This window comes from Acomys russatus, chromosome X (assembly GCF_903995435.1).
Source record: "Acomys russatus chromosome X, mAcoRus1.1, whole genome shotgun sequence".
NCBI lineage: Eukaryota > Metazoa > Chordata > Mammalia > Rodentia > Muridae > Acomys > Acomys russatus.
The window spans coordinates 39,089,113-39,107,200 of NC_067169.1; the positions used below are offsets into that span (position 1 = coordinate 39,089,113).

At 41.4% G+C, this 18,088-nt stretch overlaps 1 protein-coding gene across 5 annotated transcripts in view; it reads right to left on the minus strand.

Moving 5' to 3' along the window:
* Positions 1–14,771, minus strand: part of Gk (glycerol kinase) — a 72,057-nt gene extending 57,286 nt beyond the window's left edge. For 2 of the 5 annotated variants that reach the window (XM_051142179.1, XM_051142180.1), the window contains exon 1: positions 14,539–14,769. In XM_051142179.1, the coding sequence (XP_050998136.1) occupies positions 14,539–14,616 (78 nt within the window). In that variant the 5' untranslated portion in view covers positions 14,617–14,769. Of the gene's footprint in view, positions 1–14,538 lie in introns of all 5 variants that reach the window. The other 3 variants (XM_051142177.1, XM_051142178.1, XM_051142181.1) reach the window with 3 other exon arrangements.
* Between the last annotated feature and the right edge of the window lie 3,317 nt (positions 14,772–18,088).

Consider the following 18,088-nt stretch of genomic DNA (forward strand, 5'->3'; position numbering starts at 1 on the left):
GAGAGAGAGAGAGAGAGAGAGAGAGAGAGAGAAAGGAAGAAAGAAAGAAAGAAAGAAAGAAAGAAAGAAAGAGGAAGGAAAGAAAGAAAGAAAGAAAGAAAGAAAGAAGTAGAAAGAAAGAAGTGAGGGCCGGAGAGATGCTCAGCAGTTGAGAGCACTGGCTGCTCTTCCAGAGGACCCTGGCTTCCATTCTCAGGACCCCCCTTCTGTCACTCTAGTTCCAGATTTGGCACCTTCTGGCCTCCATGGACATCAGGCATGCATGTGGTGCATAGATATACATGCAGGCAAAACACACATATACACAAAATAAAAATCATTTAAAAAAGAGAAATGAAAGAATTTCTTCTGAGATGGTACTGTAAACCTGGTTGGGGCCTCTGAGAAGTGTGTAGGCTCAGAAGGGAACCTACCAGTACTCATTTGCTAAATGGACATGTTATTAAACTGCCTTCTAAATACTCGTGTTTTTACACAGAGATTAGTGCTGCTACTGGTCTTATTCAGAGAAGTGTTTCATAGCTGTGAGGAGGCAGTTATTACAGAGACTCATTAGTGGTCAAAGTGTGAAGAATAAAAGGGATGATGTATGACAGGACATCTATACCATCCCTCCAAGACTCAGGGACCATCGAAGAAGACAGGATGAAGACAATACAAGAGTTGGCAGGCAGATGCGGCACAAAAAGCTGTCTTCTGGACATGACTTGGTTGCTGCCCTCATAAACTCACTACAGCTGTGCTTACCTGTGCAAACCCTGTACAAGATTCAATCAGCATTTCATCAGAGACACACAGAGGCTCACAGGGCATCACCCTCCCTGACACAGTTTTGGTAGTGGTGCTCATACTCATGCAAGCAACTCTATACAATAACAGGCAAAGGAAGAGCAGGTCTTCTTTGGCAGAAGGGTTTCTGCAGATAATGGAGGAGGAGATGAGAGGCTGGGGTGAAAACAACTAATTACTGTCCCCACGATTGAATGTGCCAACTAACAAATTTGAACATATATTTAAGAGACTTTCTCCTGAGAAAAGGATACATAATAAATATTTTTTTTTGTTTTTTCAAGACGGGGTCTTTCTGTGTAGTCTTCGTTGTCCTGGACTCGCTTTGTAGACTAGGCTGACCTTGACCTCACAGAGATCCGCCTGCCTCTGCCTCCCGAGTGCTGGAATTAAAGGTGTGTGCCACCACGCCCAACTCTATAAATTATTTTTTTAATGAGGAAATTCCTGCCAGGTGTGATGGTATACCTGTAACCTCAGCATTCTTGAAACTGAGGCAGGAGGATTGCCACAAGTTTGAGGCCAGCCAGACCTACATGGCAACATTAAGTTAAAAAAAAAAAAAAAGGAGCTCTTTGCCTCTAAATAAACCAAAATGGCTCTCTACAGAATGGAAATTAACACAAACAATAGAATGGACTCCCCTGAAAAACAGAAAAAATTAAGAATGAGAAAATTGCTGGCACACGCCTTTAATTCCAGCACTCAGGGAGGCAGAGGAAGGTGGATCTCTGTGAGTTTGAGTCCTGTGTGATCTACAAAGTGAGTCCAGGACAGCCAAGGCTACACAGAAAAACCCTGTCTTGAAAAAAACAAAACAAAAAATAATAAGACAAAAGTTGATATATCCTCAATTAATCTTGAACAAGAAGAAAAATGCTCATGCAGGGTTGTGTACTTGTGAATTTCTTTGCAGGGAGATGCAGTGGTGACTTTATTGAGCTCTTATAACAGGAAAACAAAGCCCTCTCAGCAGGAAAAGACATGGTTAACTGGAAGCCTCCACTACCTAGGCATGCTCTTGGGCATCTGTATGATAAACTGCAGACACTTGATACAAAACATTAAAACCAGGGAGTGCAAGCTAATAAAGAAGTTAGCTATATAATCCACCACAATTTCAATGAAGTAAGGCAACTCTTTTTGAAAATATAGCAACTTTTTTCTTAGACATTGTTTCTACCAGTTAGTACTTGCCCTTGAGTACCAAGTTTCTTACAGTTTCATAAGAATCCATAATTTAAATAAAATTAACTCTCCAAATCACTGTAATTATAGCATGAAAGTCACTTCTAATTAGCTCATAGAGTAGTTCTAGGCCTCAGTTCCCTGTGGGAGAAAATTACTTGTTCAATGCAGACTAAGAAAAGCAATAGTGCCACGAGTGGTGGCACATGCCTGTAATCCCAGCACTCAGGGAGGCAGAGGGAGGCAGATCTCTGTGAGTTTGAGGCCAGCCTGGTCTATAAAGTCCAGGACAGCCAAGGCGACACAGAGAAAGCCTGTCCCCTGGAAAAAAAAACCAACCAACCAAACAACAACAACAAAAAAGAAAAGCAACAGTAAGACAAGAAAATACTCATTGACCACTTGCTTCCTTCCCTTGTCATAATACACAACAGCTTTTTCTGGAGAAGTGATTAACATAAAATAAGAAGGAAAATTCTAAAGTTAAATATCATTCAAATCAAAGACTAATTCAATGCATTAAAAAAAACTGACAGAACCCAGTGCCATATCTTATGATTTACAACTTAGTACTAAAGTATGTGCCTAGAACGTAGACTTAATTAGTTGTGATTGATTTATTGACATGTTCCTAGGGCACAGGTTGTTACCTCGAACATTTGCTGAAGATCTGAAAACATATGCTCCATTACTTGCAGAACAGTTATCAGGTAAGAATAGCAGAGGTGGAGGGTGGTGGTGGCAGTGGCGCACACCTTTAATCCCAGTCCTTGGGAGGCAGAGACAGGTGGTTCTTTGAGTTTGAGGTCAGTCTACATAGTGTGTTCTAGACAGCCAGGGCTTCACAGAGAAACCCTGTCTTGAACCTCCCCCCACGCCAATAAAAAATAGCAGAGGCAGGTATGGTATTTCACATATGTAATCTAGTAAACTTGGAGGCAGAGGCAGGATACTTGTTACAAGTTTGAGGCTAGCTTGCTCTTTGATATCGACATATTGAATTAACTACAGATCAGATAGGGGAACATAGCAAATAAATAAACATCTCAAATAATCAAAAAGGCCATTTCTTAATTAGTGATTGAGACCAGTCTATTGTGCATAGGGCCATCCTTGGACTGGTGGTCCTGGGTTCTCTAAGAAAGCAGGCTGATTGGCAGCCTTGATGAAAACATAGCCAAAACACTATGAATGTAACATTTATATAATTCCTTATTGTTTTGTGGTTCTTCTTGCTATTGGTAGTTGTGTGTGTGTGTGTGTGTGTGTGTGTGTGTGTGTGTGTAATAATATAAATGTATATTTTAAAATATTAGAAAATATTTAATAAAAAATAAAAAGCAGGCTGAGTAAGCCCTGAGGAGCAAGCCAGTAAGCAGCACTCCTCCATTGCTTCTGCATCAATTGTTGACCCCAGGTTCCTGTCCTGCTTGAGTTCCTATCTTGACTTTTTCCAACAGCAATGTGGAAGCTAAGCCGAACAAACTCTTTCCTTGCCAAGTTGCTTTGAACAGGTGTTTAATCACAGAAACCCAGTGCTTTCCTACTTTCATATCACACTACCATCATTGCTATTTTAATCATCTATTCCACAATAGTGATACAGAGAAATCTCTTCTCATAGCACTGCTAGGGCCATGAAGAGAAAAAAAAAACACATCTCATGAAGAAATGTGGGAGTCAGGTAAGGTCTCTCAGAAGAGGTAAATTCTAAACTGGCTGAACAAAAATGTGTCATGTGGGGCAGGAAGTCCACGTATGCAGGGTGAAGAGGTGGGTGAGAGTACCCAATGCTCTCTATGGCTATGATGAGAGTAGAGGGAGACAAGGGTGGTCCCAGGAAAACCACTATGTTGTACCTATATTAATGAAAAGTATGACATATAGGATAGCAGCAGCAGTCAGGACTCAGAGACTTGAAATCAAAGTACAGAGGCTGCAAGAAGCAAAGTAGAAGCATTCAGAAAGGACCTGTCATGTGGCTGGCTGGCATGTGTAGACAGTATTTACACAAGAAAGGGAGGGCAGGTGCAGTAGTTGTAGGGCAGAAAAATACATTTATGTGGAGGATTCTATCTAGAATCTTAGCATATGGGAGGCTGGAGCAGGATCCTTGTGAATCTGAGTCCAGCCTGCGTTATATTACTGAGTTCCAGGCCTGCCTGAGACCGTCAGACTCTGTCTCAGTAAATAAAATAAATAAACGGTAAATTTCCATTTAGACAATGCTCATTTGAGGTGTTGCTCTGGCTTGGAGGAAGGATGCCCAGCAGTTAGTTGTTCCTATCTTAGGTCATTCATTTAAAGAAATATCTATTCTCAGAATTTCATGTGGGCCAGAGAAACGGACAAGAACTTCATGTTTGGCAGAATCCAGAGGCAAAAAAAAATGCACAGGGCCTGCGGGCACACAAAGCTTGGGGAGGCTAAGCCCCAGCCCTGCCCACATCAGCTGTTTGGTTTTCATTTTTTCTGAGCCTCATGAATTCTCCATTAGTGAAAGGACTGAATAGCTGGTGATGGTGATGCATGTTTTGTAAAGCCAGCACAATGAGTATGAGACGTTTACTACAGTAAGATAATTCATTAAAAAAAAAAAAAACACCAATACAGTCTGAATAAAAATAACCTAAGCTAGGAATGAAAGATCATATGTGTAATCCCGGAATGTAGGAGGCTGGAGCAGGATCCTTGTGAATTTGAGTCCAGCCTGGGTTATATACTGTGTTCCAGGCCTGCCTGAGACTGTGAGAATCTACCTCAATAAATAAATTAAATAAATAAATACCAAATGAAACAGTTAGATATGGCAGGTTGTATCTACAATCTTAGGTTTTGGGAAGTGAAGGCAGGAGGAGCAGGAGTTCAAGGACATCCACCCTTGGCTACATATCTTGTTTGAGGCCACCCTGAGCTAAAGGAGATCCTATCCTCAAAATACAATAAGCACATAAATCCTTTACCTCTAGGCATTCTGTCTCAACTCCAGATTTTGTCCTGGGTCTTGATTTAGATTCTCAATATCAAAATAATAAGGGGGTGGGTCTGGAGAGATGGCTCAGTGGTTAAGAACACTGGCTGCTCTTCCAGAGGACCAGAGTTCCGTGTCCAACATCCACACGCGCTCACGAATCCTCATGTACTTAAAAGTAAACGTTAATGTAGGAAAGACTTTGGCATAGTGCAGATAATAGTGTATATCCAGTTGCTGTTTCCAGCACTACAACTGTTACTTCTCCTTCTACTTTGTAGCATTACCTCGAAGTGCTAGAAGCAGAGTTAGGTCTCATGACAAGGAGAACTGAGATGGACAGTGTGGCACATACTTGTAATGCTAACACTTTGAGGTAAGAGGAACTACAAAGCCAGTCTCAGCTATGCAGCAAATTCAAAGGTTTGGGCTATGTGAAACTCTGTCTCAAAAAACTTTTTTAAAAAGTCACCAGATTTCTATTTTACGTCTATGACTAAATTACTACTCAAATACAAAGACATTTTTGTTAGTTTGGGTTTTTTTGTTTTGTTTTGTTTTCGGTTTTTTGAAACAGGATTTCTGTGTGTAGCACTGGCTGTCCTGGACTCTCTTTGTAGACCAGGTTGGCCTCAAACTCATAGAGATCCACCTGCCACTGCTGGGTTTACAGGCACAGAGATAATATTCACTGCTGAATCAAAATTGCTATTTTAAAAGTTTTACAATAATTTGCTGAAACATTTTGATGGATACATTCCCTGACTTGTAAAGAGTCATAGAAAGATGACATGCTCACTTTCCTACGTGTCCTGTAGGTTTGCCTCTGTAGTCGCATGACTAATGTAGCCATACGATCATAAACATGCATATTCATTTTCCTGCCTACACAATCCTTCCACCAGCCTAATCTTTTATGGCACACTAAAATTTACTACGTAATAAGACAGTATTCATGAACATAGGCTGGGTGTGGTGTCACATGACTATAATCCACTGGGTTTAGAGGCAGGAGGACTAGCAGCTCAAGGTCATCCTCCACTACATGGCCAGTTCAAGGCCAGCCTGCACATTAAACTCCATGCCAAAAATAAAAGGTAAAAATGGAATGAGAAAACTATTTTACACAAACTTTGATGTCCAAAATCAAAATACTATCTACAGGACTTACACGATGGAAGGAAAAGAACCAATTCTGGGATGTTGTCCTCTGACCTTCACAAACAGACACACACACGCACACACACACACACACACACACACACAGAGATAGAGAGAGAGAGAGAGAGAGAGAGAGAGAGAGAGAGAGAGAGAGAGAGAAGAGAGAGAGAGAGAGAAGAAGGAGAGAGAGAGAGAGAGAGAGAGAGAGAGAGAGAGAGAACAAACACACAGACACACAGACAGAGAGACCCTCACCAAATATTTCAAAACAGTTTAAATGAAATTGAAATTGGGGCCCAGAGTGATACCTCAGTAGCTAAGTGCACTTGGTGCCCAATCATGAGAACAAGAGTTGGAAATCCTAGTATTCACATGGGGTAACTTTAGCTCCAAATGATCTGATACCCTCTTCAGGCCTCTATAGGATTCACACAGACATATATATGCAGATACATGCACACAAAAGTAAAATAAAATCTTTTTTTAAAAAAACCAAGGGCTGGATAAATGGCCCTACTTGTTCTTCTAGAGGAACTAGGTTCTAGTCCCAGCAAGCACATTGCAACAGCCATCTGTAACTCCAGTTCCAGGGGATCTGATGCCTGCTTCTGGCCTCTGTGGGCACCAAGCATCCATGTAGTACACAGACACCCAATGCAGGCAAAACACCCATACATGTAAAATAAAATTTAAATATATATATATATATATAAAGTGAAAGTGTGCTAGTACAATGGGTCAAGTACAAAGGTGCTTGCTGCCAGGCCTGACTACCTGAGGTTAATCTTCAAGACCCACATGGTAGAATGACAGAAAGGACTCCTGCAGGTACAGGTTTCTGCAAACACACACACACACACACACACACACACACACACAAACACACACACGCACATACACACAAACACACAGTATTTGTAATAAAAATTATAATAAAATTGTAGGCAGATGGTGACACACATCTGCAATCCCAGCATTTGGGAAGTGGAGGGGGTCAGGAGTCATCCTTGCTGGGTTGCATAACATCATATGAAACAACAAGCCTCTAAAGCGAGGCATATAGCTCAGTGGTATAGCTTCTTTCTAACATCTACAAGGCCCTGTCCTTGGTCCCTAGTACCACAAAATATTTTGTTTCAGGACATATGCAGACATCTAATATAGCTAGTGGCCATATTTCATATTTCTCAAGATTCTCCTTCAGTCAACACATCTCAGCCCCAAATAGCTCTCTCTCATATTGACTCACATACTTGCTCATGTATAATATGTGACTATTGATGCCTTTAGGGGAAAAAAAGTCCTTCAAGTTCAAAATCGAAAGCTCCTAAAAGCTAGGCAAAGTGATTCATTCCTGTAATCTCAGCAGGAAACAGGAAGACAGTCATGTGTTTGGAGGCCAGACTAGGCTACATTGTGAGTTCCAGGCCAGCCTATGCTCCTGCCTCAAAAAAGAAAAAGAAAAACAAATGTGTTGAATGAGAAAGAAAAAAGTAAAAGGAAAGGAAAGGAGAGAAATTAGAATATTTGTTTCTTTTCTTTCTTTTTCTTTTTTTAGAGAAGATCTTGCCGCATAGCCCAAGTCGGCCTCACTTTGGAATCATTTTGTGTTGGTATAACAAGAATATTACAGACATGCATCATCATACCATTTCCTAAAAATGAAATCCTAGGGACCAATGAGAAGAGCCATTAGGTATGGGCATTTGTTACCAAAAGAAAGAAGGGAGGGAGAGAGGGAGAGGGGGAGAGAGAGAAGGAGGGAAGGACAGAGAGGGAGGGAGGGAGGGAGAGAGAGAGAGAGAGAATGAGAGAATCTACCATAGCCTTCTGAGATCTCTAAGTATAATGAGACAACTGGGGCCAAGGCAATGTTTCTCGCCAAAGGGAAGCACAGAACTACAATTCTTGTCATTCTTCATATGCACTGGCAAAATGATTACACAATCATTATCCATGGTGACACATCTGAGCCCTGCCCAGGACCCATTGAACCTGAGTCACAAAATGATCATAACCTGCAGTACTTATTCAAAGCAGTACTTACTCATATCTTGTGAAAACAATTAGTAAGAATGTTTTTCTTGGTGGAAAGCCATTCATTCATTTACAGCTATAATCCTATGATCAGAAGTGACATTTGACTAGCTGGGTCCTCTCTAAGTCTCTCACCATTCTCCAGGCAGTACTTAGCTTACTCTTTGCCAATGTATAAGAGACTTGGACTTGAATTCTTGTTCCACCAGTTATTCTGTGACCTTGGGCCCAATCCTCAAATCCTCAGCCACAATCACATCACCCATCTAAAGGTGCTTCACTGAATATTATCTATATCTCATCAAATGACACCAGTCTAAAAAAGTCCTCAACTCTGTCCTTGACATATTGCAAACCACAACATTCTCCAAACCTTTTTGTAAACATTTGACATAGTAGAGGGGAAATTAAGTTAGCAAAGTAAAGAAGGAAGTTGACTACTTAAGCTGAAACTTCTTTCTCATAAAGAAATTGCCCCTCCTTAAAACCTGTTACACTAATTCTCTTTCCAAGAAGTTCCTACTTTGCAACCTGTATAGCCATGTGCCAACACAGGTTAGCTTTCCTATCAGACAGGATGGGAATTTTCCTCTAGTACAAAACATTTTCACAAGATCCCAAAATTTAGTTTTTTGACAACTTGAAGAAATAAACATAGGGGTGGGGGAAATGGCTCAGTGGGTAAAGGTGGGTGCCACCAAACCTGATGATCTTAGTTCAATCCCCAAAACCTACAAAGTATAAAGAAAGAAGTGACTCTCAAGCTGGGTGGTGGTGCACACCTGTAATCCCAGCACTTGGGAAGCAGAAGCAGATGGGTCGCTATGAGTTCGAGGCCAGCATGTACTATAATTCGAGTTCAGGACAGTCAAGGTTACACAGAGAAACCCTGTCTTGAAAAACAAAAACAAAAAAGAAAGGTCTAGGGAGATGGTTCACTTTTGCTCTTCCAGAGGATCCAGGTTCAAGTCCTACCACCCACACCATAGGCTACAACCAGCTGAAACTCTGGTTCCAGGGTATCCAACAGCTTCTTTCCGGTTTCCTTGGGCATTGCACACATGTGGTACACATAGAAGAATGCAAGCAAAACACCCATATAAGAATAATAGAAATAAAATGGAAGGTGTACTACTAAAATCAAAGAAATTAATCAAATCTGAATGTTCATTTTGTTTGCAAGTTTGGATTCAGTCTAGGCTACAAAGTGAGATACAACATCTTTGTCTTAAAAGAAAAAGAAAGTTTATACTTTTTTTTTTTTTTGCAAGAAAGAAAGAAAATCAGAATTAAGTCAGGTTGATCTATTAAGGAAAAAAAGTCTATGTAATAGTAAGGCATGCTATAGTATACCTGTAATGTCAATTATTTGGAAAGTAGAGAAGGATCAAGAATTCAAGGTCATTCCTATTACACAGTGAGTTCAAAGCCAACCTGTTTCATTTTTTAAAAAGCAAAAGAACAACAAATAGCTCTATTTAATAAATCGATTGCTCTCTGTCAACAAATACAGCTTATTTGCTACACTGACGATTTTTAAGGAATACAAGAATGAACAGGGCTTCTCTCAATATTACAGGTATATAACTAAACACAAAGGTAAGGAGGATAAGATCTAGCTAGTTGTATAAAAAGAGCTACAGGGTTGGAGTGGGGGACTCAGTGATTGAACACTTGCTTCATATGTACGAGGCCCTGCATTTGATCCTCAGCACCACAAAAAAGAAGTAAATAAATAAATAACTGATGCAGGAAGAGGAAGAAGCTCTGATTAAGGATTTGAGGAGAACTAAGAAGGCAGCATGCCTTTAATCCCAGCACTCAGGGAGGCAGAGGCACGTGGATCACTGTGAGTTCCAGGCCAACCTGGTCTACAAAGCCAGTCCAGGACAGCCAAGGCTACACAGAGAAACCCTGTCTCAGAAAAAAAAAGAAAAGAAAAATATAGCTATTGAACTACTATTTATGGGTAGAAGAGTACCATAAGAAACATATATGGGGCATAGAGGAAGAGGTAGTTACTTTGGATGAAAGAGCAGAAAATTTTTTTAACTACTAACAATTTTTTAACTAATAGGAAAGAGAAGAACAAAGCTTAATGGGGTTATTGGTCTCCAACAACTTAAATATGCAAGTTAAATGAAGACTAACTAGATTGTGTAATTATCTTTACCTTCGTGAGCTTCCTATAACAATTTCTAAGCACTGCACCCTTTCCTGAGAAGGTAAGCAATTACTTTTGAGTCATCATTACAACATGGAGCAGTAACATGGGAACAGCTGGGAATCACCTTGTGATTGAGGCAGCTATTCATCAGATCCACTATCTGCCTTCCCCAGGGAGTGGTGTATAACTAAAGGAAACACTACCTTGCTAAACCATCACCAAGTTTTACCAATTACCCACTTGGCCTTTGAAGCATTATTTTATACTTGTTGCTTAAGGAATAGATAATGTTATCTATCAACATTTATTTTTAGTTATTTATCATTTATTTATTTTTGTTTTCTAAGACATGATCTCACTATGTAGCTCAACCTGGCCTAGAAGTGAATAGCCCAGAGAACTCTCAGCAATTGCCTACCTTAGCTTTCTAAGCACTGGGATTACAACTGTGTACAACCAGGATCAGAGATGACTTGGGGTTCTTCTGAGTTCTTGGGTCACAAATGCCTGGGACTCCAGCTCCAAGGACTCACTGTCCTCCAAATGGACCTACATACATGTGAAATACACACACACACACACACACACACACACACACACACACAAATCTAAAAAAACCAAAACATAATAAAAAGTATAAGGCACCATATCTGAATTTTAATTAAAATTGAACATTATTAGCATGCTCATAGGGACCCCAATAACTGCAACCAAATATTGCTTTTAGTATGACATATTTACCTAAGGCCTTACATATTCTATGTAAGTGCTCTACCAATGATCAATATTCCCAGTTTAAAACATAATTTTTCTTTGGTTTTTCGGGGGAATGTCCCTCCCCCAGGAAAGGTTTCTTTGTGTGGCTCTAGCTATCTTGGAACTCATTCTGTAGACCAAGCTGGCCTTGAACTCAGAGATCTGTCTCTGCCTCTCAAGTACTGGGATTAAAGGTGTGTGACACCACCATCTGTCAGTGTCTTTGTTTTTGTTGTTTTAGATAGGTGTCACATAGCCCAGGCTAACCTAGTGGAAGATGATTTGAACATCTGACTCTATCTACCAAGTGTGGGGGATTGATTACAGGCATATGCCTTGATGCCCAACTTCTGAAACTTAATAATGTTCATGTTACAAACTGACAAATGATTACAGCATTATGAACTTGATAAATTCATTCTCTAGCTATGTAAAAAGATGCCTTTAGGTAACAAAGTATGTAGGACCAGAAACAACTGCTTGGACTACATAGCTAACACTATGAAGACACTAAATGAAGGCAAGCTCATTCAGGCTGACTCCTAATAAGAAAATTTTGTATATGAGGCTGGCCTCAAACTTACAGCAATCTGCTGCATCTACCTGCCAAGTTCTGGGATTAAAGGCGTGTGTCACCATGCCAGGCTTAGAAGAAAACCTCTAAAGTTATAAAATACTTTACTCATTCATATGGGGCAAAGGCTATACAAACTTGGAAACAACTATCATGCTTGGTTTGGCTTCCCCCAATACTTTGAGTTAATAGTTACTATCTCCTAAGAACTGGAAAGAAGCCCAGCTTGTTGGCACACACCTTTAGTCCCAGCACTCAGGAGACAGAGGTAGTAGGACTTTTGTGAGTTCAAGGCCAGGCTGGTCTACAAAGCCAGGACAGCCAAGGCTATATAGAGAAACTCTGTCTCGAAAATCAAAAGAGGAGGAGGAGAAAATGTTTACCAAAGATTCTTTAAAAACAAACAAACAAACAAAACACTAGCATTTATCAAAATAAATGGAAGATCTGGCATTAATGAGCTTGTGTTCCTGGTTAGCAGCTACAGCTGTTTCCTTGGCCTGGTACACTATTGCCATTATGCTTGCCTCCTTCAAACAGCCTGGCCCCTGCAACCAAAATGTTTTAACTATTTCTGTGGTGTGTGTGCATGCCACAGCACACATGCGGCAGATAGAGGACAGTGTGTGAGAGTTGTTGAGTTGTCACTCATTCCGCCTTGTAGGTCCCAGGGATCAAGAACAGATCATTAAAACTGATAGTAAGAATCTTTATCCTTTCACTGAGGCATCTCTTGAGCCATTAGTGTGACAATTCTCAAATATGGCTTCAAAATTCAACCAGCCTGGCTGATTGTGGTGGTTTGTGCTCATAATCATACTTGCTTACTACACGTTTCAGACCCCCCTGTTCATTAACATCCTGAGCTACATAGCAAGATAGTATCTTAAAATAACCAGCACATGGAGAGATGGCTTAGCAGCTGAGAGCACTAGTGCCTCTTCCAAAGGACCTTCATTTGATTGCCAACACGCACAGTGTGGCTCACAACTGTCTATAACTCAAGTTCCAGGAGATCTGACACCCTCTTCTGGCCTCCTCAGGCACTAGGCACATAAGTGGATTATAGACATTCATGTACACAAAATAGCCTCACACACACACACACATCATATACATTTTTAAAAATCACTCTAGTTATTCAGTCCTTGTTTTAATGGTCTTAATAAGCTCAGAAAACGATAATGGTTTGTAGTTTGTATATTAATCAAATCCCACTAAGCAGACTTTTTTTTTCTCCCAAAACGTAGGGTTTCTCTGCATAACAGCTCTGGCTGTCCTGGAATCACTTTGTAGACCAGGCTGGCCTCAAACTTACAGAGATCCACCTGCCTCTGCCTTCCACGTACTGGGCTTAGAGGCATGTGCCACCATGCCCGGCTTAAGCAGACTTTCTTATTTGTGACTCAGGATTACTTTATAAAGGCTTATATGAATATAAGACAAAATGAAACCTACTTTATGCGATCAAAAAATGTAAAAATGCAGATATAGAACAATGGTTGGGAAACTTAAACCAGGGTTGTCACTAAGTAAGAGTTAAATTGAAAATGGACTGAAAGTTTCTTAATTTACAAAAAAAACCCTTCTCATGATCACAACACAATGCAGCTTTTAGCCAAAGGCTTATTGAAGAAAATACACACGTGTATGTGTGAATACAATCACATGCGCAAGTGTGAGCATGTGTACGCACACAGACACCAGATAGATAGATAGAGGAGTTGGAAGTGTAGCTTTGTGGTAGAGTGCCTGTCTACCATGCTACAGACAGAAAGTAAATAAATAATTGAGGAAAAATTATTTTTGATAAAGAAATAAAGAGGAAGGTAATTAGTCACTACACATTTACATCAACTTTCCAGGTTAGTCAAATGTCCACTGAAGCATGGGCTTTTACCTGCACTGTATTTACTTAAATTACTTCTAAATGATCTCACTGAATGGAATGCTAGATCATTTCAAGAGCAAGTTTCCTAGTTGTGAGCTAGCAGTGGTTCACGTACGTAATCCCAGCACTTGGCAGGCTGAGTCAGGAGGATCATGAGTTTCAGGCTTCTCTGGGGTAGACCCCATCTCAAAAACAACAACAACAAAAAAAAACAAAAAGAAAAGAAGCTAAACGTCCTAATTGCAAAACTAATCAGCAGAGAGATATTTAAACTGTGCTTCTTTATGGTAAAATTCTAGTCATGCACACTAAATAGAATTGTCCTGTTCTATTAAGGGTCCAGCAGAGGGGGCAGTGTCTAGTGGTAATGGGCAAAGTATCAGAATTCAAATTATTGAAATAAATGAAATAAAAATAAAGATTACAGAAAATAACTGTAATGTGCCTGTTTCTTAATTTGTTTCGCCACCCCCTCAGTGGTCTATCCTCTGCAGTTTCTGTGGGAGAGGATGACAATGCATCATCTCTCTAATACTTTATTCGTTCTACCGCTCGAAACGCTGGGTTACCACAGCCGTGACACAGCTTTCCTTCCATCCAAGGACGTCCTGCGCCTAACAGGCCAAAGCTCCTGGGGAAGACCGCAGCAGTGTCAGTGTGACCACCTGTCCCCTAGTGCACCCGGGTTGCTCTGTGTGGATGCTCCAAGAGTACTCACTCTCTCTGGGGGAAAAAAAATCTCCCCATTGGTATGTGACCTAGCTTCACCACCGAGGCTAAGACTGCTCAACTCTGCCGCGGGGGTCCTGGGAAGCCAAGATGCCCCCAGGCCGGTACAGGGCAATCTCTCTGCATGGTAGGTCCCCTCTTTGGCCTCCCTTCCTCGCCCCACCAGCCTGGGCCCAGGAGAGCAGGAGGCGCGGACTGAGGACGCAACACCCGCCTTTCTGTCCTCTAGCTAGTGTCCCAGTTCAGGGGCTGAAGAGATGTCACCCCAGGCTCACCAAAAAACGTGTGGAGCTGGTACCCTGGTCCACTGCTCCCACCAATGGCCCCAGAACTGCTTTCTTCACGGCTGCCATGGAAATCAGTCTGCTTCAGGTTGGAGAGCTTAATACGGCTGGTCTCTGGGGTGACTGTGGAGGGCTGCGGAGGGCGGAGCAGGGAGAGCAGACGGTGAAGCAGCGCGCTTCTGCTGAAGGCTTGCTCGGCTTCTAGGCAGCCCCTTTACCCGCGCCGGGCTGCGTCGCCCCGCCCCTCCATCCTAGTCCCCGCCCAGGCCCGCATTCCCTGAGGCTTCGGGAGGCGTGGCAAAGGGGGGGCGCTGTCTTCGGAGCCGGCCAATGAGCGATTACAGAAAGAAGCCTGGTAGCGGGCTAGTCCGAGGGGGCGTGAGACGTCACAGGGGCGGGGTCGGCGCCGAACGGGACGATCACATGGTTGGGGGTGGGAGAAGCCTCTGCCTTAGGCTTGCTAAGGCTTACTGGAGGGTGGAGGCGGGAGCTGCCTATTGGTCGGGAGCATCACAGAACACACCCTGCACCGAGTAGGAGGCTTGCACCCGGCCCTGAGGCTTTCGTCCGCCGAAGCAACCCGAGGTGCCGAATCGCCAGTTCCCTCTCCGGTAGGCTGTACAGAGTGCGGTCTGAGTCACCTGGAGGACGACCTTGTCCTTTCCTTCCCACGCCCCAAGCGCAGAGCCCCAGTTAATAACAATAAACTCTTCTATTGCGATCGATTCGGGGTGCAGCCAGCCACAGGAGCCACGGAAATCTCTCACTTTTGTAGGCCAGAGACAAGAAATGCGGAAGTTATTTCGGTTTATCATTTAAGGAAAACATTTCAAATCATTGTTTCCAAGTACCTCAGTTTGACCAATCACGAAGAAAGCACCAGGCACCTCCAGGTCCTGGAGTGCCCTTGCTTTTTTTGCTTGACTTCACTGGAGTATGCCCTCCCCTATGCGCCATTTCCGCTCTCTTTATTTACCACTAGGTTGGGAGCAAAATGGGATTCTCACTTGACCTTGAATTTACCTTGCCTAGATCCTCTGGAGGCTTTGTTTTAAAGGTTTTCAAACTTTGGGCTGGACCCACTGTGAGAAATACTTTTCCAAAGAGTCTGGGGCTGGTATTTGTGTGCTGCTCACTGCACTTGGATTTTTAATGTATAATAATTACACACTATATAGCCATGCACATTTTCAAATATTTTCTAAAAGCACTTCTATCCATGCTATGCAGTCTAAGTAGCTAAGTATTTCATTCTATGATAAACCATTTTTTAACATCTTGAATGAAAAATATCGCTAAATCAAGCTAGGAGATTTAGTGTGAGTTTATAACCCACTCGGTAGGAGGGAGGTGAGAGGAGGATTAGGAAGGAGTTCAAGGCTATCCTTGATTACCCTGCTAAAAGAAAGAAAGAAAGCACAGACATTGATTTTGTAAACCACCATGCTATCTATCATCTTCAAAATTTATACTATTCCCAATCTCTTTCCATCCCTTTCACAAATCTCACACTGTTTTTGTAGCATCCTTTCTATTTTCACTAATTTACTTTAATCTGTACCTCATCGCTCATCTATATTTGATTATATATATTTGTGTGTGTGTGTGTTTATATAGTTTTACTATGCTTAATATTAAAGCACAATTTCCTATACTCTGTCCAGACAGCAGAACCTGGTGTTCCAGATGAGGATTGCTTATAGAGATGGTACACTTGCTGAAAATTGATAAGCTTGCAGGATAAGTCAGTATTTTTCAATTTCCTGGAATAGAGTAACAGGCAAACGGGCAGAGTAGATACATATTAAGGACCTAGGCCAACTTGTCTATCAAAATTGTGATAGGCATTAATTGTATAAACTATATGACTAAGGATTTCCTTAGTTCTAGAATTCGGTAAAAACAAAGCCGCTGACCTTACCTTGTTGAACCATTTAAAAAAAAATCCTGACCACATCTGAACTTTAGCACAGTTGTGGCTCAGATTCCAACAGGACAGCAAATTATTTGTTTAGCAGCACAGTAGGGATCAGAATTCAGTCACTTCAGACTAAATGGAAGTAGGTACATGAAAGAGCCTTAAATTCATTTTTACCGTGGTTTTTACAACAGTCTATATTTCACAAGTTCATTGCTTTCACCAAAACAAAAGTGGAATACTGAAATATTTGAATTTTCAAAAATCACTGTGAGCTCAAATATCTTCTAAGAGACCAGAAAAGAGGCCTAAATGGGAGAGTCTTGGCGTATCCTAATTACATCCCTAAATGTTTACTCTAAACTTTCACAGATTTATTTTCTTTCTTTTATCTGGGCCGGCTGATATGCCTGGAACCTCAGCACATTGTAGGTAGAGGCAGAATGATCAGGAATTCCAGGTTATCCTCAGCTGCATAGGTAATCAACACCTGACTAGCCTATAGAAGACCTTGTCTTAGAAAGAAGGCAAGGAGAAGAAGAATTGCTCTGTTTTCTTTCCCCTTTCTCCATCCCTTCAAGCTGCAACTGCAGTCCACAAATTTTGTATAAATGTAAACTGAATAATAGGTACTGTAACTGCATTTTGATATTGTCAAATAAGGCAGCATAAAAATATTGGAAATAACACTAAGAGGAGAGCTGAGTCACAGAGCGCACAAATAATATACGTATTTGAGACCAGCCAGCTTCCAGTGTCACATCCCAGACTAGCATTTCATTCTCCTGACATCAGACCTCGTGTCCTTCCCAGCAGCTTAAATGAATAGAAGCTGAAGAGAATTATAAAGGAAAATAGATGGGAAAGAAGATGGTATATGCTATGCTGGTCCTCCTCGTTCATCCTGACCACTTCCAGAGATGTAAAGGCAAAGCAGGGCCATAAACCCTTAGAGTCTTGGCTCTGCCATCCAACACTGAATGTTTGTGACCTCAAGTAACTCATGGCTTCCTATTGCTTACTTGTCAAATAGGGTAAATGTCACTGATACTGACGTGAATGAGTTACTGAGACTTAAGTGATGTAATGCCTTGGAAAATGTAATACAAACAGTACAGCTAGGCAGGAAAGGCAAAATTCTTGTAGTTTTATTTTGTCAAGTCTGCTTTTAAAGCTATAGAAATCCAGATGTGAAGGCTAAGACAGAAGTTCTTCATGCAAATAGTTTAAGGAGTCTAAGTCATCTAAAGTGTACACTGGGATTATTTTCCTTTCCTTTCCCCTTCTGTCCTTTTCGGTTTTTTTCACTGAGGTCTCAGGTAATGCAGCCCAGCCTCTAATTCTATCTCTATCTTGCAGAGGAGAATTAACTAGATCCTTCTATGTCCACTTCCTTCGCATTGGGATTTCAGGTATATGCCATCCCATCTGATTCTTCCTGTCATTATTTCTGACTGGTAGAGCAGGAAACCAATGTTAATCCCTGCTGAGAATCTTCAGTTGGCATCACTTATTTCTCTTTGGTTTTTCCTGTTATTAGTTAACTTACAAAGACTTAACTTACAAAGCATAAACAGAAAATCTATTTTTGCCTAGAGAATATTGGTAGCAATCCTTGATCTT